At 42.6% G+C, this 26,764-nt stretch overlaps 1 protein-coding gene across 4 annotated transcripts in view; it reads left to right on the forward strand.

Moving 5' to 3' along the window:
- The window catches only part of LOC126518716 (uncharacterized), a 306,763-nt gene that overhangs the window by 159,147 nt on the left and 120,852 nt on the right, over positions 1 to 26,764 (forward strand). For all 4 annotated transcript variants that reach the window (XM_050168478.3, XM_050168490.3, XM_050168487.3 and 1 more), the window contains 7 exons: positions 635 to 649; positions 6,590 to 6,659; positions 10,346 to 10,381; positions 17,460 to 17,513; positions 18,185 to 18,245; positions 20,935 to 21,031; positions 22,857 to 22,900. In XM_050168478.3, the coding sequence (XP_050024435.1) occupies positions 635 to 649; positions 6,590 to 6,659; positions 10,346 to 10,381; positions 17,460 to 17,513; positions 18,185 to 18,245; positions 20,935 to 21,031; positions 22,857 to 22,900 (377 nt within the window). The remainder of the gene's footprint in view (positions 1 to 634; positions 650 to 6,589; positions 6,660 to 10,345; positions 10,382 to 17,459; positions 17,514 to 18,184; positions 18,246 to 20,934; positions 21,032 to 22,856; positions 22,901 to 26,764) is intronic.

Genomic DNA, 26,764 nt, shown 5'->3' on the forward strand with positions numbered 1-26,764 from the left:
TGCAATGCATGGTTCTTTCCTTTCTTTAGTTGCAGCACACAATTGACTAGCATTTAAGACATTTCTCATTGAATACATAGATGGTTGCTTGCCGCAGCAGTGCGATTCTGGCATGGCTCTTCTGCATGCTGAACGGCCGGATCTGGGCAGTGTGAAAGGTTCTGCCAAATTGTGCATGGCTCCTGTTCGTCACTTTCACGCTGTTGGTGCATTTTGTGTTTATTCAGTTTTTTATTTATTTATTTTACCTTGCTGCTTTGGCTCGAAGACTGCTGGTCCACTTTGCACAGACTGCAGCTTATACTTGTGCTAGTTTCTTTTTTTTTTTTTTTCATACAACCTGCATTTGAAGCTCATTTTCTGCTGCTTTGCTGCCCTCATTAACCTGCTTACGTTGCATTCACCTCTGACTCTTCTCTTTTGGACATCAATTTCCTTTCCTCTTCATTAGTGATTTCATTTCTTCACTGCTACTCTCTCACTGTTTCCTGTTATGTGCTTTTGGTTTTGTTTCCACGTAATTTTGCGTGGTCCGTGTTGAAGCTGAGGTGTGCGCACGTCCATCTCTGGATTTCTGACTGTGATCGCTTATCATTTTTTCATGGCGTTCTGGTTGCTTATCGCGGCATCACAGGAGAGGAGGTACCAGGTAAGCTCCACCTTTGCAGAGACCTATACCTGCCTCTTCTCAGACAAGCTGATGCTTTCCTTCTAGTGATCCTTTCATTTGATCTATATGTCTAAGTGAGTTGCTCAAGGAATTCCTACAGATTTTTTACACTTTCTTAGTAGCAACGCACATTCTTGTGGAATCTTTATGCCGTTTGTGTCTTGCTCATAGCTCATAGCTTCTTGTGGGAACTTGGCATCTTTGGTGATCCATTAAGCAGTGCCAAAGAGAAAAATCAGCATTAAGTGCCATTCAGTTCCTGAAAATCCACTGAAGCATTGCCAGTACATAATTTATGATGCAAGACTTGTCAGCCGACAGTGTCGAGGTCAAGTTTTGTCGATGACAGAACTGTTCTATCTATAATGCCCAGAATGCTGAGAGAGAAAAAAGAAAGCCTTCCATAATTCACTTCACACTTCTTCACTTCATGTTACCTGTAAAAATGGCCTTAGCAGTTCTGGCTGCACAATAGGACCAAATTTAACTTGTGCTTCTCAGTGTTTTGCAGCGTGCCCGTTGAAGAAGCTTGGGGAGCTGCCTTTGTGGTATGCATCAATGTCATGAAGTGTGCCGAGCCCAGTAACTCTGGACCTCTACTCATTACTTGCGCCAATAACTCTAGCTCTACTACTACTGATGTTTTTGCTTACTAGGCAGCTGGTGCCGCTTGCTTTGATGTTGTCCTCTTGTTCAAGCATAACCAAAGTCAAGTGCTGCATTTAGTAACTGCACAGAGAATGGGATCACTAACAAAAGTTTGTAAGAGCTAATTTCTTTGTAGTCTCTTGCTAATTCTTCATAATCTTCTATTATTATTGATGTTAGCAGTGGCATATGCCAGGACCTCTGTGATACTTTAGTTTCACTGAAAGCAAGTGCTGATGCTGTGCTGGCAGAATGTTCATAGTGTTGATTTCTTGTGGTATTGAGTCCCTGCCATTATTATTATTATTCTTTTTTCTATGAAATTTCTACTTGTTCATGCGGCGGTGTTGTGTAGCCTGGTGTGTGCCTATGTATATATGGCCTAGTTGTTTTCCACTATGGATACACAGCTAGCCCGTATACTTCACTGGCTGTGAGAGAACAAAAAAAATTGTTTTGTAAGTGTCGGTATTGTAGATACGTGGGCTTGTTGGTTTAGCATTATGACAAATTGTAGCACAGAGACACACAGACAGAAAAAGAGGTGGCAGTGCTCGTCAGTTGTGAAGTGCCATTTGTTCCATAGATGTGATTTCAACTTCTCAGCTTGTATGGAATAACTATATAATTCAAGGCATTGTGACTTTCAATATTATGTAACAAAATTAACTAACCAGAGCACTAATGAATTGATAAAAGGTTAACGATCAATCACATTTAAATTTTCAGTCTACGCCCAGCCCTAATGATAAGTACCATATGCCAATACTAAGCGCACATTTTCTTTTTCATGCTTTATTTCGAGCTATAGTTAGAGCCAGGGGCTGCAAGTGTTACAGCTCTTGTCGCTGCTTTCATCTGACCTCTGAGCACTGACATGAGCTGTTTCATCCTGCCTCTGGTTTCATATGATGTCCAAGAGAACCTGAAATATGGCCGATTTTCTGAGCAGTCGTGTTTGCTTATGGGGTTTATTTTATTCATGTCAGCAATGCACTTTGCGGGGGATGGTCAGGAATTGGCCGTATCTGAGGCCACGTTGCTCGTGCAGTGTAGCTTTAACCACTAACCTTTTGGGGGCACCTGGGGGTTCTTTCTGTCTTTCTTCTTTTGACTGCTTGCAGTTTGTCTGTCAGTGTGCCTTTTTGGTGTCTGCCATAGTTATGGTGGTTAAGCTTACGCACTACTTATGATGGCTGGCCTTGGAAGCCAGGTTAGTAAGATGATGTACAAGCTGTAGTTTATTGATTGCGGCACTAATGCAGGGCTCATGAATGATTCTGGTCATGCTCGGCCGTGATTTCACGTCCCTTTGCTGCTTTGCGTGTGCTTACCACTCGGACTTCCTTGTTGTATTTTTCCTCTGTATGCACTGTTTTCAAATTCTTGATGCAAGCTAATTAGGTACAAGGTAGTTCCACCCTCTTGAATAATTTAACAACTGCATTTACATGGTTTACGTTGTTTTTATTTTTTAATTTTTATTTTCAAATACTGTTGGCCGTCTTGGCCGTAACAGGGTGGGTACAGCAGGTTTGCACAAAGCGTAAAAAATGTAAACACTTTACAAACGTAAATAGGACGTGAAGCAATGAATGTTGGAAATACAATGCAAAACAAATAACGAAATACAAATACAATAGTTTGGCTAAGAAATACATGTTTCTAACATTGTGACAATGATATTGGAAGCAGCATAAAAGAAAGACTATTGTATGTATTTCTAGAATAGTGTGACAATGTTTGCACGTCATTACTAAGATTCAATTTCATAAAAGGTTTTTAATGCGTTCCTCAAAGATTTTAATGCTACTCGACTGCAAAACAGACGCCGGCAAACGTTCCATTCCTTAATCGTTCGCGGAAAAAATGAATAAGCGTACATGTCCAGATATGCTTTTGGAATTGAGAACATGCAATGATTGCTTGATCTGACGTTTCTAGCCTGCCTGGGAGTAAGATAGGGTGTGGTTTCAATATTGAAGTGGCCTTTTGATAACAAAAAAAGAAGTTTAAGTCTAGCCAACTTCCGCCGTTGAGCCAGTGGAGGCAAATCAAGTAACCGAAGCATTTCGGAAACAGAGTCAGTACGATAATACCGGGAAAGAATGAACCTTGCAGATTTTCTCTATATCTTCTCAATGCGGTTTATTAATCCTGATTGAAACGGATCCCAAATGATACTGGCATACTCTAACGTTGGTCTAATGTAAGTTAAATATGCAAGTAGTTTGACGGGTGTCGTTGCTAGCTTTAATTTTCGGCGAAGGAACCATAACTTTTTTTCTGCAGCTCCACAAATTCTGTCTATGTGTGATTTCCAACTTAAGTCTTTCTAAATTGTTAAACCTAGGTATTTTATCGTTTCAGCTTCGGTTAGAATTATTGAGTTCATCTCATAATTACACTCAATAACATGCTTTGTTTTGTTTGTAACTCTGAGCATGACTGATCTAGATTAGTTAATTTTCATTTTACTTTTTGCGGCCCAGACTTCTACAGCTTTAAGGGCTTGACTAAGTGACGCCTGATCGTTTTGGTTATTGATTTCGCGATATAATAAACAATCGTCTGCAAATAACCGGATGGTTATGTCGTTACTTATGTTATGAGCAATATCATTTATGTAAACTAGAAAAGGAAGTGGTCCTAAATCTGATCCCTGTGGAACGCCTGAGGCTATTTTTAATTGGTTAGATTTGTTACCATTTATTTCAACGTATTGTGTCCGATCTGTAAGATATGAGCGGATCCACATAACAACATCATAATTTATATTCATTTCCATCAGTTTTTTAATTAATTAATTATGTACGACCAGATCGAAAGCCTTCGAGTAATCTAAAAATACAGTGTCGACCTGCTTCCCATTGTTCAAGGAAGCTGAAAAATCGTTGATCGTTTCTATCAACTGTGTGACAATCGAAAGGTGCTGTCGAAACCCATGCTGGTTGGGAAAAAAAGCTTTCTTGTCTTCAAGGTAGGTGTAGATTGACTTTGAAACTATGTGTTCAAGTAGCTTGCAGCATACACACGTGAGTGAAATTGGCCGATAGTTTCCAATATGTTGCCTTTCACCAGACTTGTGAACCGGAACCACTTTTGCGACCAGCCAGTCATCTGGGACCCGTTTTTGTTTCAGCGAAGAATTAAAAATGATCTCTAGATAGTGAGCTACCCATTCCGCATATCTGCGCAGAAAGGCATTTGGTATGTCGTCTGAACCTACAGATTTCTTATCGTTAATTTTAAGCAAAAGAGCTACAATGCCTTCATGCGATCAGTGTGTCTTGTTCACTTTATTTCGTTTTCTTAGATTCCTGGCTCTTGTCTGTTGTTCAATTTGCACGGGTATTTCCTGAAAAAAAAAAAAGCATGCTTGTTTACCCTTGCGTTTCACAACTGAATGCACTCATTTTTGCCATCAGGATCAGAGGCTGCTGCACTTGGCAGCAGTGCTTGCCTGGCTGTCTGGCCTGCAGTGAGCAAAGAGAGCAGTGTCATGTAATGGTAGCTAAACACAGTGAAAGGCTTTGTACATAGCTAAACTGCAGCAGACTGCATCGCCACTCCTATGCCCAGTTACAGCAGGTGACATATATGCTGTTGCGTAATAGTGTGCTTGTGCCACAACTTATGAATTGATAGTGTCTTGTATGATGGTGAACTGAACTCTCCAAGGCAGAAGCTTTCTCGTGAGCTGCCATTCTGTTACCATGAGAAGTAACCAAAGTTGTTCGAGCATTGCCAACTGTTTTCTCTGTTTTTCTCCTGCCGTCATCGTTGTGACCAGTGAAAGGCAGCAGAAAGCTTGCACGTAGAAGCATATGGAACTCTTCTTAGTGGGACAGTTGTGACAGTCTTGTGTCAGTAAGTGTAGTTAGAAGCCACTTGACGAACCTAGCTTGTCAGCAACAGCCTGACAGATGTGTTTTAATCCATGACAAGCTGAGCTCGTCACTGGCTTTGTTGCAGTGTACTGGGATGAGCAGGCATCAAAAAGATTTAAGCTGAGTGATTGTTAAGTAGGCTTCTTACGAAAGCAGTGAAAGAAATTGCAAATGCAGGTAAGCTTAAAGTACTGACACCTCTGTAGTGGTATAGCTGGTTGGTTACGCATTTGCTGACAGATTTTTTTTAGGTTACACAATATTAATACACGCAGCACTTGCACCTTACATTCAGAATGGTAGTTATCATAAGCAGTGTGCAGTTTACGGTAGGTTTTTAACAGATCGGCTTGACACAAAACAACAAATTGGGTGCGCGTTGCACCTGATTGGGACATTCAGGTTTTGTCATACTAACCTAGCCATTTGTATTCTCAATTTCTGCTGCTGCTGTTCTTCAGTGTAAAGAGTCTCTGGTGTGGGCCACAGCGGAATTGCTGTTGTTTGAAAATCACGTGCAATACTCACCATGTTGTCTGACTATTCCGACGTTTTCTGATTTCTTTTAGAGGAGGACTGACACGACACCTCCAACTTCCTTTTTGTTTTGCATTTAATGAACCCTAAAATAAATACTGGCAAGGCCTAGAGAGTCCTAAATAATTTAATAGCTTTTCTACAACCCAGTTTCAATTTCATTTCCCGAAAGGATATACTGTGTTGTGGTATCAAGGTGCAGAAGGTGGTCATGTGGGAGCAGGGCATTGCAAGGTTTTGACCCTGGCTGCTGCCTGCTCAGTTGCATCCTATGCTGCTACTTATTGTGAAGGCCACTGTAGCAGCATAGCAGACTGTGTGAACCAGAGCGAGTGTCAAATCGTTGCAACAGCCTACACCCACATGACCACCTTCTGTGTTGTGACGTCACGACAGTGTTCTCCAGGAAGACTGAACAAAAACTGGGTTGCAGAAAAGCTATTATATTAAGTTAGTTAGGATGCTTTAATTCTTGCTAGAGATTTTTCTAGGGTTTTGAGGTCCCGGACCTTCTTCTAACGCCTTTAAGGGAGGCTCTTGACATTGTTTCTTGTTAAGTGCTGCTAAAGGTGACGCTACATTCTTATGTTTTCCAGGCTAGCACTGGTGTTAGGTGTATTAATGATTTTTGTGTGTAAATTCTAGAACTGTCTGAAGACATACAAGTGAGCGGTTTCTGTAAGGACTGTAATTTGGTTCTGAAAATGAACAAGAAGCAGTGCGGCCGGCTTACATTGACACAAGCCAGCGAGTTGTACTCGGGGCATCTATGTGTGGTTTGTCACAAAGACATTGCTTAAGGTTCGAAGTTTTCAGGTGGGCTGTTTTACCACTTTTGTTACAGAATGTCAAGGACGAGTATGCCAGTGATTGGTACAAGACCATGTTCAAACGGCTACATAAGTATGGAAGTGGTAAGTTCCTTTGCTTGGCTGGTGGCTTGAATGTTTGTTTTGCTTGAAAACATTAAGAACATACAGCACATATTAACCATACGTAGGTGATATGATATGGCATAACTTATGTCGTGTCACCTATGGTAACAAATGCTTTCTCTCCTTCAAAAGATGTAATGTCATTCAGAAGTGGAGAAAGCTGAGAGAGAACTCCACTGGGCAGCTTTTAAATAATAGGTCAGAAGATATGGCGTTTATGATAGAACAAAGAAACTAAACATATAAATAAATGCTCAAAGTTGTTATATAGTAGTGCTAAGAACATTCGAAATCACTGCTGATATTTGTTACTCAAAGCTGGAACAAAGTTTACTTCATGATGGCGCCTGTAGCATTGATGGTGCAAACATGGTAGGCCACAATAAAGGTATAAGAATTAAGGTGACATAAATTGAGGGAAGACTTTTAGCAGCCAAAATGTGCTGTAGTCACGAGCAGTAAACAGCACTAAACAATAGGACGAAGAGAGGGGCACAGACCACAGTGCTGTGGTCCGATGTAGTCCTCATTAGGTTGGTGCAAGTTATTTTGAGAAACAAGGAAACTGCTACCATCCATGTTCAGTCAGTGAGCAACTTCCATTTGTACTATTGATCTGACTTACAGCAGAAAATGCCCTATAATATGGTATGGGAAGAGCTGAGTGTTTGTGGCTAAGTTTTCGGGTGCCTTTAGTTACACCACTCTTTAGCATAAGTAGCAGGTCTGCATTCTTAACGACATGCTTGCCAACTTCGAAATTTTTATGACGTTTACAAATTTGGGCTCCTTCTGCAATTTTACAAATGTTGTCTGTGTTTTATGAAATTGAGTTGCAGTTAAGTTTGTAAACTTGCAAACTCTAATTTTCATTGGACATGTCAAATGAACCAAGGTGCAGCATTATCAAGCAGGAAATATTCAAGGTAAGAAAGGGTTGCGGACGTTCCACAGGATAGTAATGATAATGCTGGGGATCTTGTCGATTCTTCACAGTATAATTGAGGAGGGGGGGGGGGGGGGGCTGAATGCAAAGTGAAGTTTATTCTTCTTTTCAAGAAAAAAGAGGAGACCGGGACAAAAGGCGGTAAGGCCTGATGAGGCCCTGGTACCCATACAGTTGGCAGTAATAATATAAAGGCAAAAAAAACAATATGTACACAGAAGGCGCAACAAATATGTCAAAACAACGCTGCAATGCGCACAGTGAAACTTAATTCGGAAAAGAGACAAACATGTGCAAGGTAATATGCAAGCACTCAAAGTTATACACGTACAAATACAATGCGTACATGACTGGTGAATTAAGACACAAAAAAATGCAACTACAGCACTTGTCCGCAACAAAGATGGAGAGAAACATATGTATAAACAAACGGTAGACACATTTTCTTACATTTGAATTTCACCTTCAATCAAACATCGTTTCATGTTTTTCTTGAACACATTTTTATATAAAAAGAAATCACCTGTAAAGGGAAATTTGTTGAGGGCGTTGGGTACTTGAAAATTTAGCTTTTGTTTACCATAATTCGTGCGCGTTCGCGGTACACGTAGTTTTACCTCATGAAGGTTGTAATTTATAGTACTGTCAGTAATAGAGTACAAACTGTTTCTATGAATGTATTGCAACAGCCGTAGATAATACACTTGGTCAGCTTGTAGTATGCTATGTTCAACAAACAAGGGTTGTGTACGTAATTTATGTGGTGCGCCGCAATAGCCCTCAATAGCACGCAAGGCTCTTTTTTGTAGTAGTTTATGGTAATTTGAAGACTGTGTCATACCCCATACAAGATTACAATATGACAGTTTTGAGAAAAACAGTGCATTATACATGGACACCTTTAACCAAACAGGCAAGAGTTTAGCAGTGCTAAAGAGCAGACCAACAATTTTGCTTAGTTCAGAAGCAAGTTTTGAGATATGAACAGACCAAGAAATATTTTCATTAAACCACACGCCGAGGAATTTTTGAGAAGAAACCTGACTGATTTTTGTATTATCATAATAAATCTGTATAGAATAACGTTCCACGGTGTTGATTGGCATGAAAAGAATATATTTTGTTTTATTTATATTTAAACTAAGCTTATTTATGTGTAACCAATCACGAAGCTTCAATAAATAAGTGTTAACCATACTTCGGAGGGCGGGTAATGAGCGGGAGGGAAAGAAAAGATTTGTGTCATCAGCGTACATGACCAGATCTGGAGAATTATATATATCGGCTAGGTCATTGATATATGTCATGAATAATAAAGGCCCTAGTATTGATCCCTGCGGGACACTATGCATTATTGCCTTTTGTATCGGAGGAGACGTTATTTGTTCGTACGTATTGGGACCTATTACTCGTGTAACTTTTCAACAGGTTTAGCGCAATACTGCAAACCCCGTAGTCACAAAGCTTCTTAAGGAGAGTATCATGATGTACACAATCAAAGGCCTTGCGAAAATCTAAAAATAGACCAAGCATATATTTTTTACATTCCATGTTATCTATTATTTTGCCTTTAACAACTAACAGTGCTTGTTCCGTGGACCTGTTTTTTATAAACCCATACTGTGAATCTGCAATGACATTGTATTTATGGAGAAAATTGGCTATCCTTGAATTAATAACGCTTTCAAAAATTTTTGATAGAACAGGTAATACCGAAATAGGTCGGTAATTAGACAGTTTATTTATGTCACCACCTTTATATATTGGAACCACTCGGGCCAATTTTAATTTGTCCGGAAAAACACCTATTGACAACATAAGGTTTATAATGTATGACAAGACATCGCAGATGACGGTGCATACATACTTCAGGGGAATTACTTTTATATCGTCAATTAAAGGGTACTGCAAATTTAGTACTGCAAACAAGACCCCAACAGTGTATCGCTCATTGGTCTCTGACCATGCCCTTGGAAGTCTTCTGATGGTGAAAGGATGCTTGATGAATGCTTGCTTAAATCAAGTTTACTCAAGGAAGTGAAACCAGCAATAGCAAGGTTGCTGAAAAAGCCACTTTGTTCTTAAAAAAAAAAAAAAGAACAATGGGTTGGTTATCAGTAAGTGCTGTTCTAATTTTGTTGCTGCTTGTCTGCTGCATCTGAAGGTAAATCAGTGCATGTGTATCTCACAAAAGATGTGTACTCGGTGTAGACCTTTAAAAAAGGCACGCTATTCACCCCCCTCCAGGGGATCTTTATGAATGATAAAGCTCATGAGCTGGCAGGTATGAGAGTGTAAGCGAGCACTTTTATTGAGTATGAAACTTTTATAAGCACATTAGGCACTATAGTAACAGCATTACAGAACTAACCAGACATTAAAAGGTGCAACGGTTTTGATTCATTAATGAACAGGGCATATTTTATTTCTTTTCAATATCTTGAATGTTTCTTTGTGCACCGTTTGTAGCAGTGGTTGTAAAATCTGACTATCCTGTGCAAATGTCCATTAAGTGTGCTCATGCACTCGTGCGCATCAAGCGTTTGTGGGAGTGAACAAGTTGGGTCTCGCAGATTTTTGAGGAAGTTTCTTCTTCAACTTGGTGCTTTGTAGACTTCAAATTTTCTGGGTGAAGCTTTTACTCAATGTGCCTTTTCATTCCACTCTGGCTTACAAAGAAATTTGATCATTTGTTCTGTTTCTCCCTGTCCCTGTGTAGGTGACTACCAGACTGTTGTTGACTACAGGAGGAGAGGTCAGTATGCATTTTAGCCCTGTAAAATGTTGTTAGCATGCATGCATGTGCAGCATTAAGTGGACGTTTGTTTACCTTTTTATGGCAGACAATATTCATTGTGCTGTCTTTTCTGTGTAACACTTTCTCCCGGACTTGGGCACCGAGTGTGGTAATGAAAGTTTTGAATGGTGCCTGTATGAATGTGAGTGTAGGTTTGGTGTTGATTATGCTGTCTTGAAGGAAACATTTCACTGCACAGTTCTTGCCGTCGACGATTGGCCACAGAGCGCACATTTTTATACTATTTGTATGTTGGTGCAGAAAATTTTATACACCTAATTAAACTCATGGCCCATATATTGTAACGTCATGTTGCTTTCAATTATATAACTGTATCAAACATTAAGTCTTCCTGTGCTCAAATGTCATTCACCGTCTCTAGCCTTTAGAGATTCCGTATAAAAAAAGTTAAGCTAAGCTGGTTAGTCACACATCTCCTTGGCACATGAGCCACTTCTATTCAGACCTGAGGTTTGGTGTGGTAGAAACTGAAGCAAAAGTTTTGCCATCTTCAGAATACTCAAAACTGCTTTCAATGATGTAGCATGTAACGGCAGTTTCTGGCTGAGATTAGTCAATCCTGGGAACTTTTAAAAAAATTATTTCGCATTCAGAAAGAGATGCAAACTCAACCTGGCTGATTTTGTGGACTTTTCCTTCTAAAGGAAGGCCTATTGAATCCTCGAAAATTGCAGGGAAATTGTAAAGTCACTACATACTGTAAGAGCTGGGGTCAGGCATGTCAAAAGGAGTAGCTGGAAGAACCAAGAGTACTGGGTTTATTTATAATGTCTACATGAGGAGTAGAGAACGTTGCATCTCAACAGTCTAGCATGACTGCATTGAAACACCTCTGAAGAGCCGAAAAAGTCTGCTGAAATCCCGTCTGTCCTTCCTAGATCCCTAGGCCAGGGAAATCTGCCATCACACCTTCGTACAATTGAAGTGTCCAAAGTCGCCGAAGGATGTGCCTTGGAGGGCAAGGGTGCACACAATCACTCCGGCACCTTTGTTCACTGAGCACAAGCGGAGAAATACCCCCAAGGCACCTGGGTCACTGCCCCAGAGAAAGGTGGCGGGGGGTATGCTTGTACAGGGGTTGTTACACTTGATTCAGTTGGCCCGTCTTGGTTCCTGGGATGGCCCAGCAATGAGCTGGTGTGTCTGTTAAACGGCCTTGGCAGCTAGCAGTGGCTGTGAAGAAGTGGCATGGAGCGCCCTTTTCCAGGAGTTTCTTGCTCATAGTGTCTGGTTTGGTGGCCCCCCCCAGTGTAGCATCCATCAACACTCTAATTGCCAAACGTGTCTCGCTTTTCTGGCACCGCAGGTCTGTCTGAGAGGGGCGCATTGTTAGCGTCACGAAGCGATTCGTCGCAGTAGGGCAGGAGAGGCTGGAAGGTCTCTTTCCCACACTGGCCGATTAAAATAGCTCCTCCACAGCCCTGAAAATCTTGACTGGCCACTGCTGACAACTGCAGGGCAGCAAGAGGATGGCTGGTGGCAAGGGGGGTGACTTGGCTTGCAGCACCTAGCTGCAAAATGCTGAAATATGCCTCAAAACATCTCATAATAGCAGGCAGCGGCAAAGCGAACCCCCACAACGTGGTTCTGTGCAGCAATGAAGTATCTTGGATCTCACTTTAGACCCTGCCAGGCTTCAAACATGAGTGCAGAAACAATACTGCATTTCACTAGGCAAATTTCGAAGCCAACAAAGCTAGCAATCACGGATGGAGGAAACTTAGGCTAACTTGGGCTACATGTGTCACTGGTGACGAGCACCACCTTTCGTTTCTTACCACCTGCTAGCTACCAAGCCAACAGCGGCTGATCTATGCATGCAGCTTAAAGGGCCCCTCACCAGGCCCCATAGCAAATCTTGGTTATACACTGGAAGTTGTTGCGTGTCCTCTAGGGAGCATTCTGCCGCAAAATTTTTTCGAGTTGGCTCATTAATAGCCGAGATAGAAATATTTCAGTGCCACGAACCCATGATTTCAGCAGGCGGGCTCCACTGCATAGCGAGACTCCCTCTCCACTCGCCCCGTCTAGCCTTCGCAAGCAAAATTCCTTCCCTGTGTTCTCCCATACCGGACCTTGAGGATCGCGTGACGCATGCATCACAGGCCCTGCCTTCATTGATTTATTTTTTTTTAGCTCCTCACTATATATATATATATTTTTTCGGTGCTTCGCACTTCCGCTGACGGTGTTGCGCGCGAGCTCTTGTCTCGTTTACGCAGCGCACGATTTTGCGCTGTGCACAAGGAAACATGACTAGCGGTATAATTCAGTGCTACACGAATACTGAGGCAGAACAAGCGGATCACAAAGCGTGATCACGTGCTGGAACACGGTAGAAAATGGCATAGTTTCGGTACCTGCGCACGTGACCGCATGACCGTGGGAACAAGCAGACGAAGCGGAAGTACATAGATCTCTCTTGCTTCGGTGCGAAGTGAAACAAAAAACTTGCAGACATTCCGTTTGTGTGTTTTATTATTTCTCTAAGCTTCAATTCATCAATTCAAGCAACAGATCGCACTGATAACAGTTGTTGTCTTGAATAATTCTCGAAGTCACGTGTCACCACGAGCGACGTCACACTGCGGACACGATTACATAGGCACAGGGGCACGATTACGTCCCTGTCCGGCTTGGAGCGCGGCAGCCGTGAGTGAAGAGGGAAACGGCGTACGGATTGAAATTTCAGATCTTTGCACAGCGCGTTGCGATGTAATACTTCGCAGACACGATTGTTATCGCACAATGTATGCTCTGCACTTGTCAGCTCAAAATGCCAGACCTAGTGAGGGGCCCTTTAACAAAATAGCTTAACTGGCTAGTTTCAGTTTTGAGGAAGTGCCGGAGACATGGCCGGTGATGTATCAAATCAATAATATTGCTCTTTTTGCTCAACTTCATGGCTGATTAGCACACAGTCAGTCAGGTGGAGCCTGTATATTAAATGGCATGCAGTAAGGTGTCCGAAATTTCAGTTGTCTTTATACATTAAGTGTATAGGGCCAATGGTGGGGCCATGAAGCTGTCCGAGTAATAGGGTATGTCCCAATTATCGGTCACTGACTGTACTAGAAAGAGCTGGAATATATATACTGCAATAGAACTGAGGTGAAAACTTAATTACAGTAGACTTATGCTTTTTCTAACTCTGGTTAATTACATTTTTTGGTCAATTTGATCCAAGCCGAAAGTTCAGGCTGACGCCCACGCATTTCTATGTGCCCAAACTTTAAATATTGCTATCCTAAAATTGGCCTTCACCGAATAATTCGAACTTGACCAATCAGCATGCACGCACTGAACCTCTATGGTGGCCCCATTAGCGACACCTATAGTAGCAGTGTCTTTCTTGGCAGAGCACAGAGGACAGTAAATGTGTCGAACACGTGCCGAAATTCCCTGCCGAAAACACCTATTTTCGGCCTGCCTTTGGAAGGTTTTCAAGCAATAACTGTAGCTCAAAATGCCTGATTATGGTATTTATCTGATTGTAACATGTCCCCCCCTCCCTCCCGACCACCACCACCATTTTTTTTTTCTTGCGCATTGCAATTGGACACGATACCAAAGTTGCCTTCGTGGTGTTTGTATGTGTTACCGCATCGCACGAATGTATTCTGATGAAGATTACTTTAAAAAAACACGGTGCAGCTAAGCTTACTTTTAGGAAACCGGCCACCATTGTCCCATACGTTGGACCCCTGCCCATTTATTCTGCTAAAAAATTTGGTGCACGTAAGATTTCTACTTTGTTTAGGGAGCTTTAGTGTCATTACTACTTGAGTGTTTTTTACTTTGGACACATAGAAAGTGAACCTGCATTTGATTCAGGGACATGTTAGAATCAGGAAAATACTGCCGAATGAATAGGGTAGTGTGGTTTGGTGTTTTTTCTTCATGTCAATCCCATCGGGGTCGAATTAACGGAAGTCGACTCTACCCTGAAACTTTGGCAGAACTCTGCCTTGCTGCAGCGCTCCTACATGGAGTCACAGGTTGTCTTTAAAAAAAAAAATAGACACACACTTCCAGCAGCTTTCATGACTGTGAAAACACATCTTTGTACAAAATTGGTATATTAATCCGAGGAAGTGTAAATGATGGTTTTCGTTTTATAATTTTTATTGCTGACATATCTTCACCAACCAAATCAGAGAATTACTCATATGTGTGTTCGCTACAATCCTGTGCTATACGCTATGCGCAAAACGCCAACAACGCCGCCTGTCGCCAAGGCTGCGAAGCGTAGGCAGGCTCGGGCGAGCACTCTTTCTGTCTGCGCCTATGTGCGTGCTGTCACGTTTGCGTCCTTGATCGTGATTTAGTACTTCTGTCAGCCTTCAGCAATGTCTTGAAACAACTTTGCGTAGTTGGGTGCTTTATAACGTACAAAAAATCGCCAGGCACCCACTTAGTTGCCGGTGCTGCTTCACGAGCAAGAGTGATGGCGGTGGTGGATTGCGGCTGTTCGATGGAAAAGATAAGCAATCGCGCTTTGTTTACTGCAGTTATAGAGTGATTACTATGTTTTTATTTTTTGCTTGATGTCATTGCACCTTTAGTGAACGCTTCCATGTTTAAAATTACATTAGGTTATTATATTATGGGGTTTTACGTTTCAAAACCACAATCAAATTATGAGGCACACCGTAGGGGGGTGCTCCGGAAATTTGGACCACCTGGGGTGTTTAAGGTGCACCTAAATCTAAGTACACGGGTGTTTTCACATTTCGTCCCCATCGAAATGCGGCCGTCGTGGCCGGGATTTCATTCCACGACATTGTGCTTAGCAGCCCAAGACCGTAGCAACTACGGCGGGTCATTTAATCTTGGTTGCCTCATCTACAGTCCAGAAGATACAATAAACATTAGGTTGTTGTTACTGATGAGACGGGATAGCCCCCTTTCAAAAAAAAAAAAAAAAAGTTGCGAAAAGCTAACTCAGAGAATGCGGAGCGAAGCTCTGGAGAGAGAGAGAGAGAGAAAGGAAAGGCAGGGAGGTTAACCATAGGCGAGTTTCCAGTTTTCTACCCTGTACAGGAGTGGGGCATATAGGGTTTGCAAAGACGACAGAGTGAGAGGAGAAAGGAAAAGAAGAAGAGAAAACAGGTAACAGAAAAGGTGTTCTAATCACAAGCGTTCACACAGGCCAGTCGATCTCAAGAAGCGCAGTAGCGCTTGCACGGCCTTCTGATGCGATGTTAAGTCGTGCCATTGTTGTAAAATTCTTCTTCCAACAGCGGCTGGTCGTCAAACTGGTTCAGCACGACGGAAAACGATTGCTTCTGCACACAGTACTGCGGGCACTGGCATAGAACATGATGAATGGTGAAGCTGCGAATTGCTCATTGCGTTTAGACGCTTTGAACAAAGGGTTCCATATTACAAAGCAGGTGATGGTGCCTTTAAAAAAGCGTCACACAGTTTCCCATGCATTGCACGGATTTGGCTGTTGCTCTACGTATCGACAGCACTAAAATGCGACCTGCGGCGTAGAAGGTTCAGTGTACGCTCGCCTCAGCTGTCTGCATGTTGACTGTACAACCTGGCATCTGTGAGCATTAAAGGCTTTTGACAGGGCATCCAACCTCTTTTGGAATGCCTCTTAATATCACTGCACGATAATGGGAAACGCCTGAACTTCGAAGCCCTGATGTCTGCGACTAATGCAGATTCACTTTACCTCAGCTATCTTGTATTGTGGTCAATTCTGAAACCTTCATGTTTCTTTTTGTGCTTTCTTTACTTGCTAGTGGTGCTAGCGAGTGCTTGTTCTCTTTTTCTTCTTTTGCATGAAATGGGTCAATATATGTTCATTTTGCTTCACTGGAGTTGTCTCTGTTTTGAAAATGATTTCAATGTCGCATGTGGTTTACAAGAATAATTTAATGCCATACTTTGCATTTGCTTTCAAACTATTAATCATGTGTCAATGTACTCTTTTGACTAATTAAGAAGCGCTGCATTGGCTATTCAGACTCCAGGCACTGCATCAGGCAATACAACATGCAGTTTAATTCTGCATTTGGGTGCGAGGGTGATGCTAGTAAAAATGGCGGTGACACTAAAAAATAATATAAAATATAAAATCAATATGCTATTGACTGACCAGGGAGGCAAACTTTCAGCTATGGCGTCATCTGATATCTCACTTGCGTGCTCCCGTGAAATCATTGAAACGCTCTGCTTGTTTAACGATAGAACATGTGAAATCCTTGCTGTGCACAGTGGTAACACAAAAGCATAAAAACAGTCAACCCTTAATTATTGCCGGAGTGCTATGTGCCATTTTGCTCAAGTTCATCGTGCTGGTCTGCAAGCTTTACCGTCACTGACTTCTCATGTGGCCGTGCCTGTACAAACCATGCATTTGCAGGCGCGACGGCACTCCCTCAACCTACTATAAAGATACACGGCATGTAAATGAAGCAAGTGTGTGCATAAAGAACGCTGGTTCACGGGCCAACAGATGAAGCCATTAGCGGCTGCTGCGTTGTAACGAAAGTGGCACATTGGCGATGAGCTCCACTTCGTAGGCAAGCTTCTGCTTATCTCCTCATCTACAGCAAACACTTGGTGCCGTTAAGTCGGACACATGTCCCCTATTGTACAGTGCGATTTCCTTGCGCACACATGACACCGCAGAAGTAACTATCTGGGACGTGCACAAGCGGCAAATCGCACGCACACACTTCAGTCATGCCTGCAGTGGAAGTCTCTGGCGCGAGGCCCACCTGCGGTTCCAATGGCCACTGCTACGGGGCTTTCAGTGGCACCCCTATAGACGCTGCACATGGCGTATATCCAGCTCAATTATTTTTTTGGTTTTTATGAAAGCATGATTACTGGTTTTATTGTCAGTGCCTGGCATTTGTTGACTTATTTGGTTGCAATAAAAAATTTCTTGTGGGAGCTAACTTAAAAAAAAACGAACTTCATTCCTGGCTACCTTTAGATGGGGCTTCCTGCACTGTGTATTTATTTTTTTTAATCTCTATTTATTCTTCTTCAGGTAACCAACACAGTGACGGATACATGTCAGAGCCAGATTTTTCAAGAGATGATGGTGAGTAGAGACTTCTATATTTTTTATTTTACTCTATTTGTGAATTCTCGACACAGATGTTTATCCACTGGGCTAAAAGCAAATGGAATATGCTTCTGAAAAATAGCATCACACTTGTGATCAGACAAGTGTTACTTGTTTAAGAGTTGTTTAAGGTGGAATTTTATATTTCATTGTCATAATTTGGGGACCATGCTCGTTGGACTGGTTTGAAGCAAAAGTACTAAGATGGGAGGGGGGAAAGGGGAAGAGGGGCTTACCATTCTCTGAAGCTGGCCTAAAGAATAGGTGCCTTTCCCCTACTTGTTGGAGCACCAGGCTCCTACAAGTAGGGGAAAGGTCGCACCACTCACTTTTGAAGTACCTACGCTTGTTCAAACTAATTCTTGCAAATCAGTAGTTATTTTACACCAGAATTCATATGTATAGCTACCTAACTGTAAAAGTTGTTATAGAACATTTGGGTAAAATGTGCCCCAGTGTATGCAGAATGTTAGATATTGGTTGTTACTTCATAGCTGTCAAAGAAAGCAAGCTCTGTTAATCTTGTTTTATGGAACTTGCTGACGTGTAAGATAGTAGGAACTCATAATGCATCAACAAGGTTGCCCTGTAAGTAGCAGTAATTGCTGATTGCTTTTGCCTTCGTGATGTTTCTTTCTTTCCCCAAGATCGGCCCATGTTTGGTGGGAAGGGAGCCAAGAGGGCCATCAACAGGAGTTATGCGAACGGGTGAGAGCAGCAGCTTTCTTTTTCATATCTGGTGCTATTACATGTATGCTGGCTCATCTGTGGTCATTGACAGAAAGAGGAACATCAACCGCTCTAGCTCAATTAGCAGAGCACCATACGTGATGTATAGAGGCTGGCAATTTACAGCCACTGCCATGCTCATTTTTTTTCCCTCTTTCTTTGTTTTTCCCATTATCTCCAAAACCTACAGAAACGTAATGTTCCTCTGGAATCATAAATGCTTAAATGATGGATTTCAGCCTCCATTATGTTTGCTGAAATGCCTTCAGCCACTTCAAACTTAAATGTTGTGTGGGAAGGATGTTGTGGAGGTTTACTTTATTGTGTTCTGGATTTATCAAAAGATAGTTAGGTTTATCAAAAGTGTTCCGGGGAGAAGGCCTTGTCAGGAGGCATGATTTATCTGCCTCCTTTAACCTCTCCTTGGGGGCATATTGTACAATATGGCCGAAATAAATAAATCTTGAAATCTATTGCCTTTTTTGTTTACAGGAATTAAGGGACTTTGTGTCTCTTGAGGTGAAGCGCAGTAAAATTGTTAATGTTCATAGGTTGTTGCAGTCACCTTGTCATGTCTCATAACCTTTTATTGCAGGCACTACCAAAATGTTATTTGCCAGAGAATTAGAATTGGACACATCCTCTTGAGCACAACCACAACTAAGGCCAGATATATCAGATTATATAAAGAAATTCTGAAAATATCTTGGTATATAGTGTATACTGATAGAAACAGGATTGAAAACACCATGTGTCTTTAATAATTTCCCGCTATCATTAAATCATGGCTTCAAGATAATTTTATCCAGGGCCTGCACACTGTGAAGCTTTAGTGGCTATAGCTGTGTGCAATGTACACATTGCATGTGTAAATTGGTAGTTTGTATAAAAATGATGTGGTAGTAGGCCTATAGTGAAGTCTCTTAATTCAAATTGATGGATAATTTGAACTTATCATTTCATCATAGACTCACATGTATTTGAATAGGGAAAAGCTCCTGTAATTTCTAACTTCTAGAATTGGGCAGTGGTTGTCTCAAACAAAGTTTCTCGCTCCCACGGACAAACCTGAGCCAAAGACCAAAGTCGGATGCATTGCCAGCCGCCACGATGACGCTTACTTCAGAAATTGGGCCTGTTAGCTTTATGTGATACGTTAAGCTTAGCGCGTGCACTGCCTCTCCACTGAAGTTCGGCAAAGTGCCATGCGAGCAGTGTTTTATTGTACTGTCATTGTGCGCCAAACTTCAGCAGAAAGCAAGTTAATGATGCTGTGAAGAATTTGACTTATAAGGCGCTCCGCATCGCCAACGAATGACTAGCGCTCATGCTCTAGCGTTATCTGATAGCACATACTCCGGGGCACACCAGTGTGATTAGTCTTCTCTTTGCATCCTCGGCTCAATTTAGCTACACTCACTGACCCACAATTTCTGGTACAGCGCTTTTAAAAAAATGCACGGTAAGGCACTAGGCCTTGGTGATACAATACAGTCACTGACTGATAATTCGGACAGCTTCAAGGAAATTTCAGGCACCTAATAGTGCGCCACTTAAGAATTTGGATTCTGTCCTGCTCCGCCTGCACAGTTGACTTTGACTGACAGTTGATTGACTCGGCCACCAAGTTGACCGAGTCAATCGGAAAAGCGATATTTTGATACATTATCAGTGCTTCCTCGTAACTGGAAGCAATGGTCTGCCTAGTCACCGAGTCGATCTAGTTGTAGCTGACTCCATACGATCCAAGCTGCTAAGTTGTGAAGGACTGTACTTGCAGTTTGTCATGCAAGTTTCGTGTGTCCAGGTTTGTTCCTTTACGTGTTAAATTGCGACACGGTCTTGGGCGACTTCTTTGACTGCTATTGCGAATTTTCATCGGGTTGCAAACGTTAAGCAGCCTCAAAAGCATCAACATCACTCTCTATGTCTCTGTTGAAAGGGGTGGTGATTAAATTAAGAAACTGTCGGACAATGGCTGTTGTGAGAAACCCGCAATCATATGATTATCGGAGCACAGTCGCCGTCTGCTTAGCTAGCAGGGGATGGAGATTTGGTGCAATTGGAGACCGTACTTTCACGTGCCTGTAGCAAAAGCCGTGACAATGGTCAAAGTGCAGACTGACCAAGTCACGTGCAAGCATATGTGCATGCATGCAGCAATGTGTTGACCAGCTTTTCTAGCCACTTGTGGAATAAAGACTAATTTTCTGGTGGTGAATTCGATATTTCTGACTTCATTTGTTTGGACTTTTGCGCATTTCCTCCAGATTCCGAATTGCCGGTTGGTGACTGTTGGGTGCTGTACCACGCATGTTATCAGGCGCAATGTTCAAAGGGGCTCTCCTTTGTTCGAATTCTGTTTTACTCGAATAATTTTCCGATCCCCTTGGAGTTGTAATTAACGTGGTTCTAGTGTATATTGGTTGTGGTGTGTGGTTGGGCCATTTGCCTGATGACCAGACATTCAGAGACTGTATTGTAAAATGCAGTTCCATGCAAGTGGCACCTACCAAGTGCCACTGCTTATTGTGTGCACCACTGTTGGAAGCAGTCCGCCTAATAAGGGCATTTCTTGAACTGAGAGTGCCGAGTATGTGTGTGCAATAAATCCTGGCTATTGCACCAATCAGTACTCATGTTTCTGTTGTGTTTCTTGTTGGGACAGCCTGTCCACAATGCCTGGCTCCTACAAGATTCAGCCACGCAGTATAGAAGAATATGAACCTGGCCACTCGTCTATTGCTGAAAGAGAGGCGGCCTTTGTGAGTACCAATCAGTTTTTCACAGTTCAAGCATTAGTGTGTGTGTGTGATGTGTACAAATGAGCTAGGTGCTAAAATTCAGTAAGATTTAATTGCAATGAACTTTCAGGATAACCACATGAAGAAGACAGCCGATAAAGCCAGTGGAAGCACAGGGAAAATTATTTATATTTAAGTGAAATGTAGAAATAAAAAAAAAACTTAATGAAAGTGGATGAAAAGATAACTGGCCACAAATGGGAGCTGAATCTTCGGCATTATGCATGTGGTGCTTTACCAATTAAGCTACCATGGCGAGCCATCCTACCGTGCACTTCCTTAGGTATTTCAAGATATGTACAAGATTAGCCCTGGGATTACTAGCCAGTGGCGCTCACAGCCATAGTGAAAAAAATGTTCAATATCCTTGCTGATGAAGTCCATGTATAACAAATTGAAACCGACTTCCTGACATCAACTTGTGCTTCTGAAACTTAAATACAAGGAAGCGAGTGAGAGGAGTGACTGGCATCCAAACGGCTTGCAGACTGGAGAACAAGTGAGGAGGGGAAGGCAGTGGCCGCTTTTATAGGGGAGGTGCGGAGGTCACGGAAGACTACGAGAGTATCACGCTGGAAAGTGCTGCAAATGCCATGGCTCGAGTCTGAGGTTATGTTTGTTGTGCTCAAAAAACGATTAGCCACTCATTGTGGGTACGCAGTGCGACCATGAAAACTGAACGTTTTTGCAGTAGGGGTTTTGCGTGATCACTGGGCAATTTCTTTCCCGAGGTGTGCAGCCGTGAAGTTTGCAAAACAAGAGTTTTTCGGCGTACCATTGTTGACGACACTGTGCTAATTGTATGGTTCGAGTGTCGGTGTTCGCACACCGTCACATCCTCGCCATTGACAAATGTCTAGGAACAAAATTCAATGACCCTACGACGCATTTAGACCGTTTGTCTAAAGTTGGATGGCGCGAATCGAGCATGACCGGCTCGAGAAAATTGCCGGGGGAACAGCAGCTTGGGTTGACCTGCCATGTTGACAGCCTGACTCGCCGTTGGCAACACTTGGATTTTTCGTGTTTTCGGCAAGTTATTGGTCGATTTACACCATCAAAAATGCAACGAAGCTAGGGGCGATGTGTTATTGCGATGCAGACCCATGATGGTTTGCAGCGAGCAAATTTCTACACCGGTTTCCCCAAAGTTGTCTTCCCGATTTGTTAACACAATGCTTCGAACAGTGCTTTTGACCGCTTTTCGGCATCCAAGAAACCGTGGTTTTCTGGCATCGCAAAGTGTCAAGAAAATTTAACTTGTGTGGATTCTATCACTGGGGCACCAGCGATGCGATTGTGACCGAGATTAACGGTTCGGGTGCGCTGCACCATGGAATTTGACAGCACCCATTTGCCCCGCAGTAAACAGCTGAGAGCACTGGGCACTTGTTTGGTAACCGTTACTAGGCGGTCATTGGTTGTTGGTTTGGTACTTTTGTGGCCTGTTCTGTGCCTGCATGAGACAAATTCATCAGTGGTATTAATTTGACACTGCATGCGCAAAAGAACAGCGGCGATGCCTCTATTTGCCACTACACTCTAAGCGGGTCAAGCTCTTTGTGCATTTCGAGTAATGCGGCTTAAAATGCATGCATTTGGGTCGGGACCGGAAGAAATTTCAAATAAAACTATATTTTGACTAAAGCAATTTTGTTATAACGAGGGATTATTGTACCCAGAAGTTCAGGCTTGCAGGTTTGCATATGACATCACATTTCTTTTTAATTTTTTTCAACATTTGTACTGTTAGGTTGAAGTTTCCTTTCACTCTCTTCTTTTTTAGAGCTCTCGGTACTTGCCTCCTTTGGATACACCAAAGCCAAAGTAGTAAGTACAGTACAACTTCCATTAGTAAGTTTAACTGATGTGTAGTGAAATAATTAGTGCATAGGAGCTGTGTTAAAGGATTAATGCCAAGAATTTTTTTCTTCTTCTATCATATTGCAGGGTGGTGAAATGCACACACGTCATCCAAGCAAAACTTAGAGAAGCTTTTTCTCTTGTATTAATGAACTGGATTCTTCAGTAAAAGCAATCTAGTTTACACCTGAAGTGCTGAGGTAACAGGATAAATCTTCGTTGTTGAGTTATGGACTGTTAAGAAATGCCTAATGGTCAGTTCTGAAAGGAGGAAGAGAATATTGTTGGTCAGGCAGATCTAAGCCTTGCAAGGCATGCTGTCAATTGCTTCGCTCAAGCACCTCCTCCTGAAGTTCGTAAGTGATATAGACTTAACAGCTTGGGATTGGTGACGTTTGGCACTCATTTCATCTTGTGCACAATGCGGCACTGGACGCAAGATGGCTCACAGGTTGTGGGCTTGTGTCCTGTTCTGCTTCACTGCACACATCGTCCTGTTCACCTGGCTCGTGCTTTGCTTCTGAATGATGATGAATTGAACTTTTAGTTCCCAAAAATATTTATTTGTCAAAATTTTCCTCGAGCAGCAGAGAACAGCCACTCAATTCAGGTTGCTTGTACTAACTCAAAGACACATCTAAAGGGACTCTGAAGCACCTTTTGTGAACAGTCTGGAATGTCTGGCATTAAAGGGCACCTTCTCTTGAGTTTTTTTCCAATGTGGGTGTCGCACACGGCACATTTTATCACAGTCAGGCCTGATTGGGCCCAATTGCAATCAAAAATGCCCCATGAGACTGGGGTATAACACACATGTTTTTGATTGCATCTTATGCAGACAGAACTTTCAGCCACTGTCACACCCTCATGACCTTTTCCTCCTTTCCATGACTTGAACTGTGCTCGAAACTGTGCCCACATAGATCGATGTCCACAGTGCTCTGGCCATCATCATTCTGAGCTCGTGCATTGGCATCACTGAGATTGTGTGGCATTATCACCCATTGCTCCTCTCACTGCAGGGGCCATAGGATTGGTGCAGCAGTATCATTCTTCATCGCCACATGGCACAACCACAGCATTAGTGATGAGACTTCTCCACTTTTGCTCCAGCTGAGGCACTTCATAGCTGAGTTGTAAAAGAAATTTGGCCATTGGTCAAATACGTGTAAGAATGTGCGTGAAAAGTGGTGGGGATTTCATAAAACTGAAGGAGAAAGCAGGCAGTCTTTTGACTGAAGCTGTACCTTGTACAAAAAGTGTTGCAAAACCTCTTTAAGAATTATGCCTCTGGTAACGCTGGGCCTTGTGATGGAAACAAACTTGCTGTTTCCGTTGGGCCCAGGATCCTTTTAATAACGACACGGCAGACATGAGCTTTTTACATGCAACACAGAATTTATACAGACGATTTACGTACACGCGGGCTAGAATTCGGAAGTTGTTTGTCCTTCTATATAAGGATGTGCCTAGCACTCATGCGTCACGACTCGCCGGTGTGCGTCGTCGTTGCGGTGACCATGATGGTTGTCGTTGCATAGTGCGTCGCTGCGTCGTCTGACACTTAAAGGCAGCTGGTGTGTTGCTTGCAATGGCCACGTCTTACGCCATCATCATCACACCACACCTTATCACGACATGGAAGCAGGGGAACAGCAGTCCGGCAGAACACCAGGCCACTGCTGTAGCTGGCCCGTAACGCCAGGCCTGTAACGCCTCGGCCGCTAGAATGTCAGGCTTCGTCGGCAGACAGGTAGCTCAGGCGCCTCGGTGCCCAGCAGGAAGCACTGCACCAGGCCGCTATAATAGCAGGCCGCTGGTAGGAGAACCCAGCCATGAGCGGGATCTCCGACCAGGTCCGCACGGTAGCAGGACACCCGGTCGCCGGTCATCGAGCCTTGAACCACCGTTCTGCCATGCCGTTCGACACTTTCGCTCGCTCTCACGCTCTGCAGGCCGCTTCCTTGTTGGTAGCACATGATCTTCTTCTGAAATCAGCATCACCAATTCTCTTCTTGTTGTTGCCACAACACAATCATCATTCCAAGCTGGTCTTGTCACCACCACACGCCACTATCCACATCATGACAGGCTTATTCCACAGTGCAGCCAAGTCTGCAGCTGCTGTTACACATGGCTAGTAGTGAGGCGCTGCAACAGACCTCCAGTGTTCAGCACATTTTGCCCCTGGTCGATGTTCTCATCTGATGGCTCCAGCCTGCAGCAATGCATTTCGATGGGCCTTGCATTAGTTTGTTTTAATCCTAAAGCACTTGCATCACAAAATATTTTACCTTGTATTTTTATGTGTCTGCCGCACCTGCGCTGCTCTAGGCAATGGAAAACACCCATCGGAGTACCTACCAGGCAGTTACATGCAGCATTTGTAGACAAGGCAGCAAGTATGGCAGCAGACCCAATTTCCAGCATAGTCCAAATGCCAAACATGAAAGAGGGGAAAGAACCATACTTTTCAACTTCGTGGACTGTAGTGAAAGTTTGTCTGTTTGCCTACGGCAACTGTAACTTATTCTTTTATTTACTCTGGGAGATTGCGAGTGCTCTGAAAGCGACAACAGTGGACATGGAGTATAAAGAAATTTACATTCCGTGAAGGTAAAATCTGCAGGATTCATGTTATTCATGTGTGTATGGATTCATAAGATGTTTAAGAATGGCACCCGCGTCCGCAAAGCTACTAGCATACACTACATTTGTCAGACCAGTGTTAGAATATGCTAGCATAGTTCGGTTTCCTCATTCCCTAACTAGTGTGACAAAATTGGAGTCAGTACAGTGCAAAGCGATAAGATTTGTGTATAACAAGTATAAACGCACGGACTCTCCCACTAACCTTCTGGCTTCTTCTGGTATTAGAACTCTATCCACAAGGGCAAAGCAGACACGTCTCAAGTTTTTGTACCAACTGCTGCATGACATCTATAAGATGTCTCTAAGTATGTCGCATTTTCACAGTTGCGCGCGACTCATCATAAGCATAGATACACATTAACTGAATATTCTTTAAACAATGACTCGTTTGGGCAATCGTTTTTTTCCACTTATGATACGCAAATGGAATCGATTGTTATATCCAGATCTCACGAAGGCCGAAACAGTGTCTGCTTTCACTGCAAAGTTAGAACGTACATCTAACCTCTAGTACCATCGCCATTGCCGCGCACACTCTCTCATTTGAACACTAGTTCCGTTTTCTTAGATTCCTGCACTTTTACAATGTATTTCCTTTCCTAATATTTGCTGGTGATGGCCGATGAAATGTGTACCGGTTGTCTTGGTGAAAGATGCTATTGCACATAACTTTGTTCTTCTACTATCACTTGCTTGCTTCTTTATTCCATTCCCATTTTTGTAACAGATTGCAGTCCTGTGCTTGGTTGTGCTTCGCTTTTTTGTTTTCAATATTGTTTCGGGCTGTTTGCACATTGCGCATGATCAATACGGCGTTTATTCTCTTTGCTTGGCAAACTGGTTGTAATCCTTCCTCTTGGTTGTGCTTCATTTCGTGTGCATACCATGCATGTTTTCGAAATGTTAATTGGAATTTGTGGGTGATCTTTGCTTTAAATGCTCTGTATAGAAGCTTGCTTTCTTGTTTTTTTCTCGAATAATTTATTTAAGCACAATGTGCTTGATTGTGCACTGCTAAACTTTATCACAATATTGATGTTTTTGCTTGAAAAACTGCTTAGACCACATTTATTGCTTTAACGCTACCCTGGTGGATTTGCTTCAGTATGTCCTTTATTTTTTTGTGTGTGTGTTTGTTCAGAGCACGTTTTCAAAATGTTGATTCTTTCTTTATTTATT

The sequence above is a fragment of the Dermacentor andersoni genome, chromosome 1, assembly GCF_023375885.2.
Source record: "Dermacentor andersoni chromosome 1, qqDerAnde1_hic_scaffold, whole genome shotgun sequence".
Lineage (NCBI taxonomy): Eukaryota > Metazoa > Arthropoda > Arachnida > Ixodida > Ixodidae > Dermacentor > Dermacentor andersoni.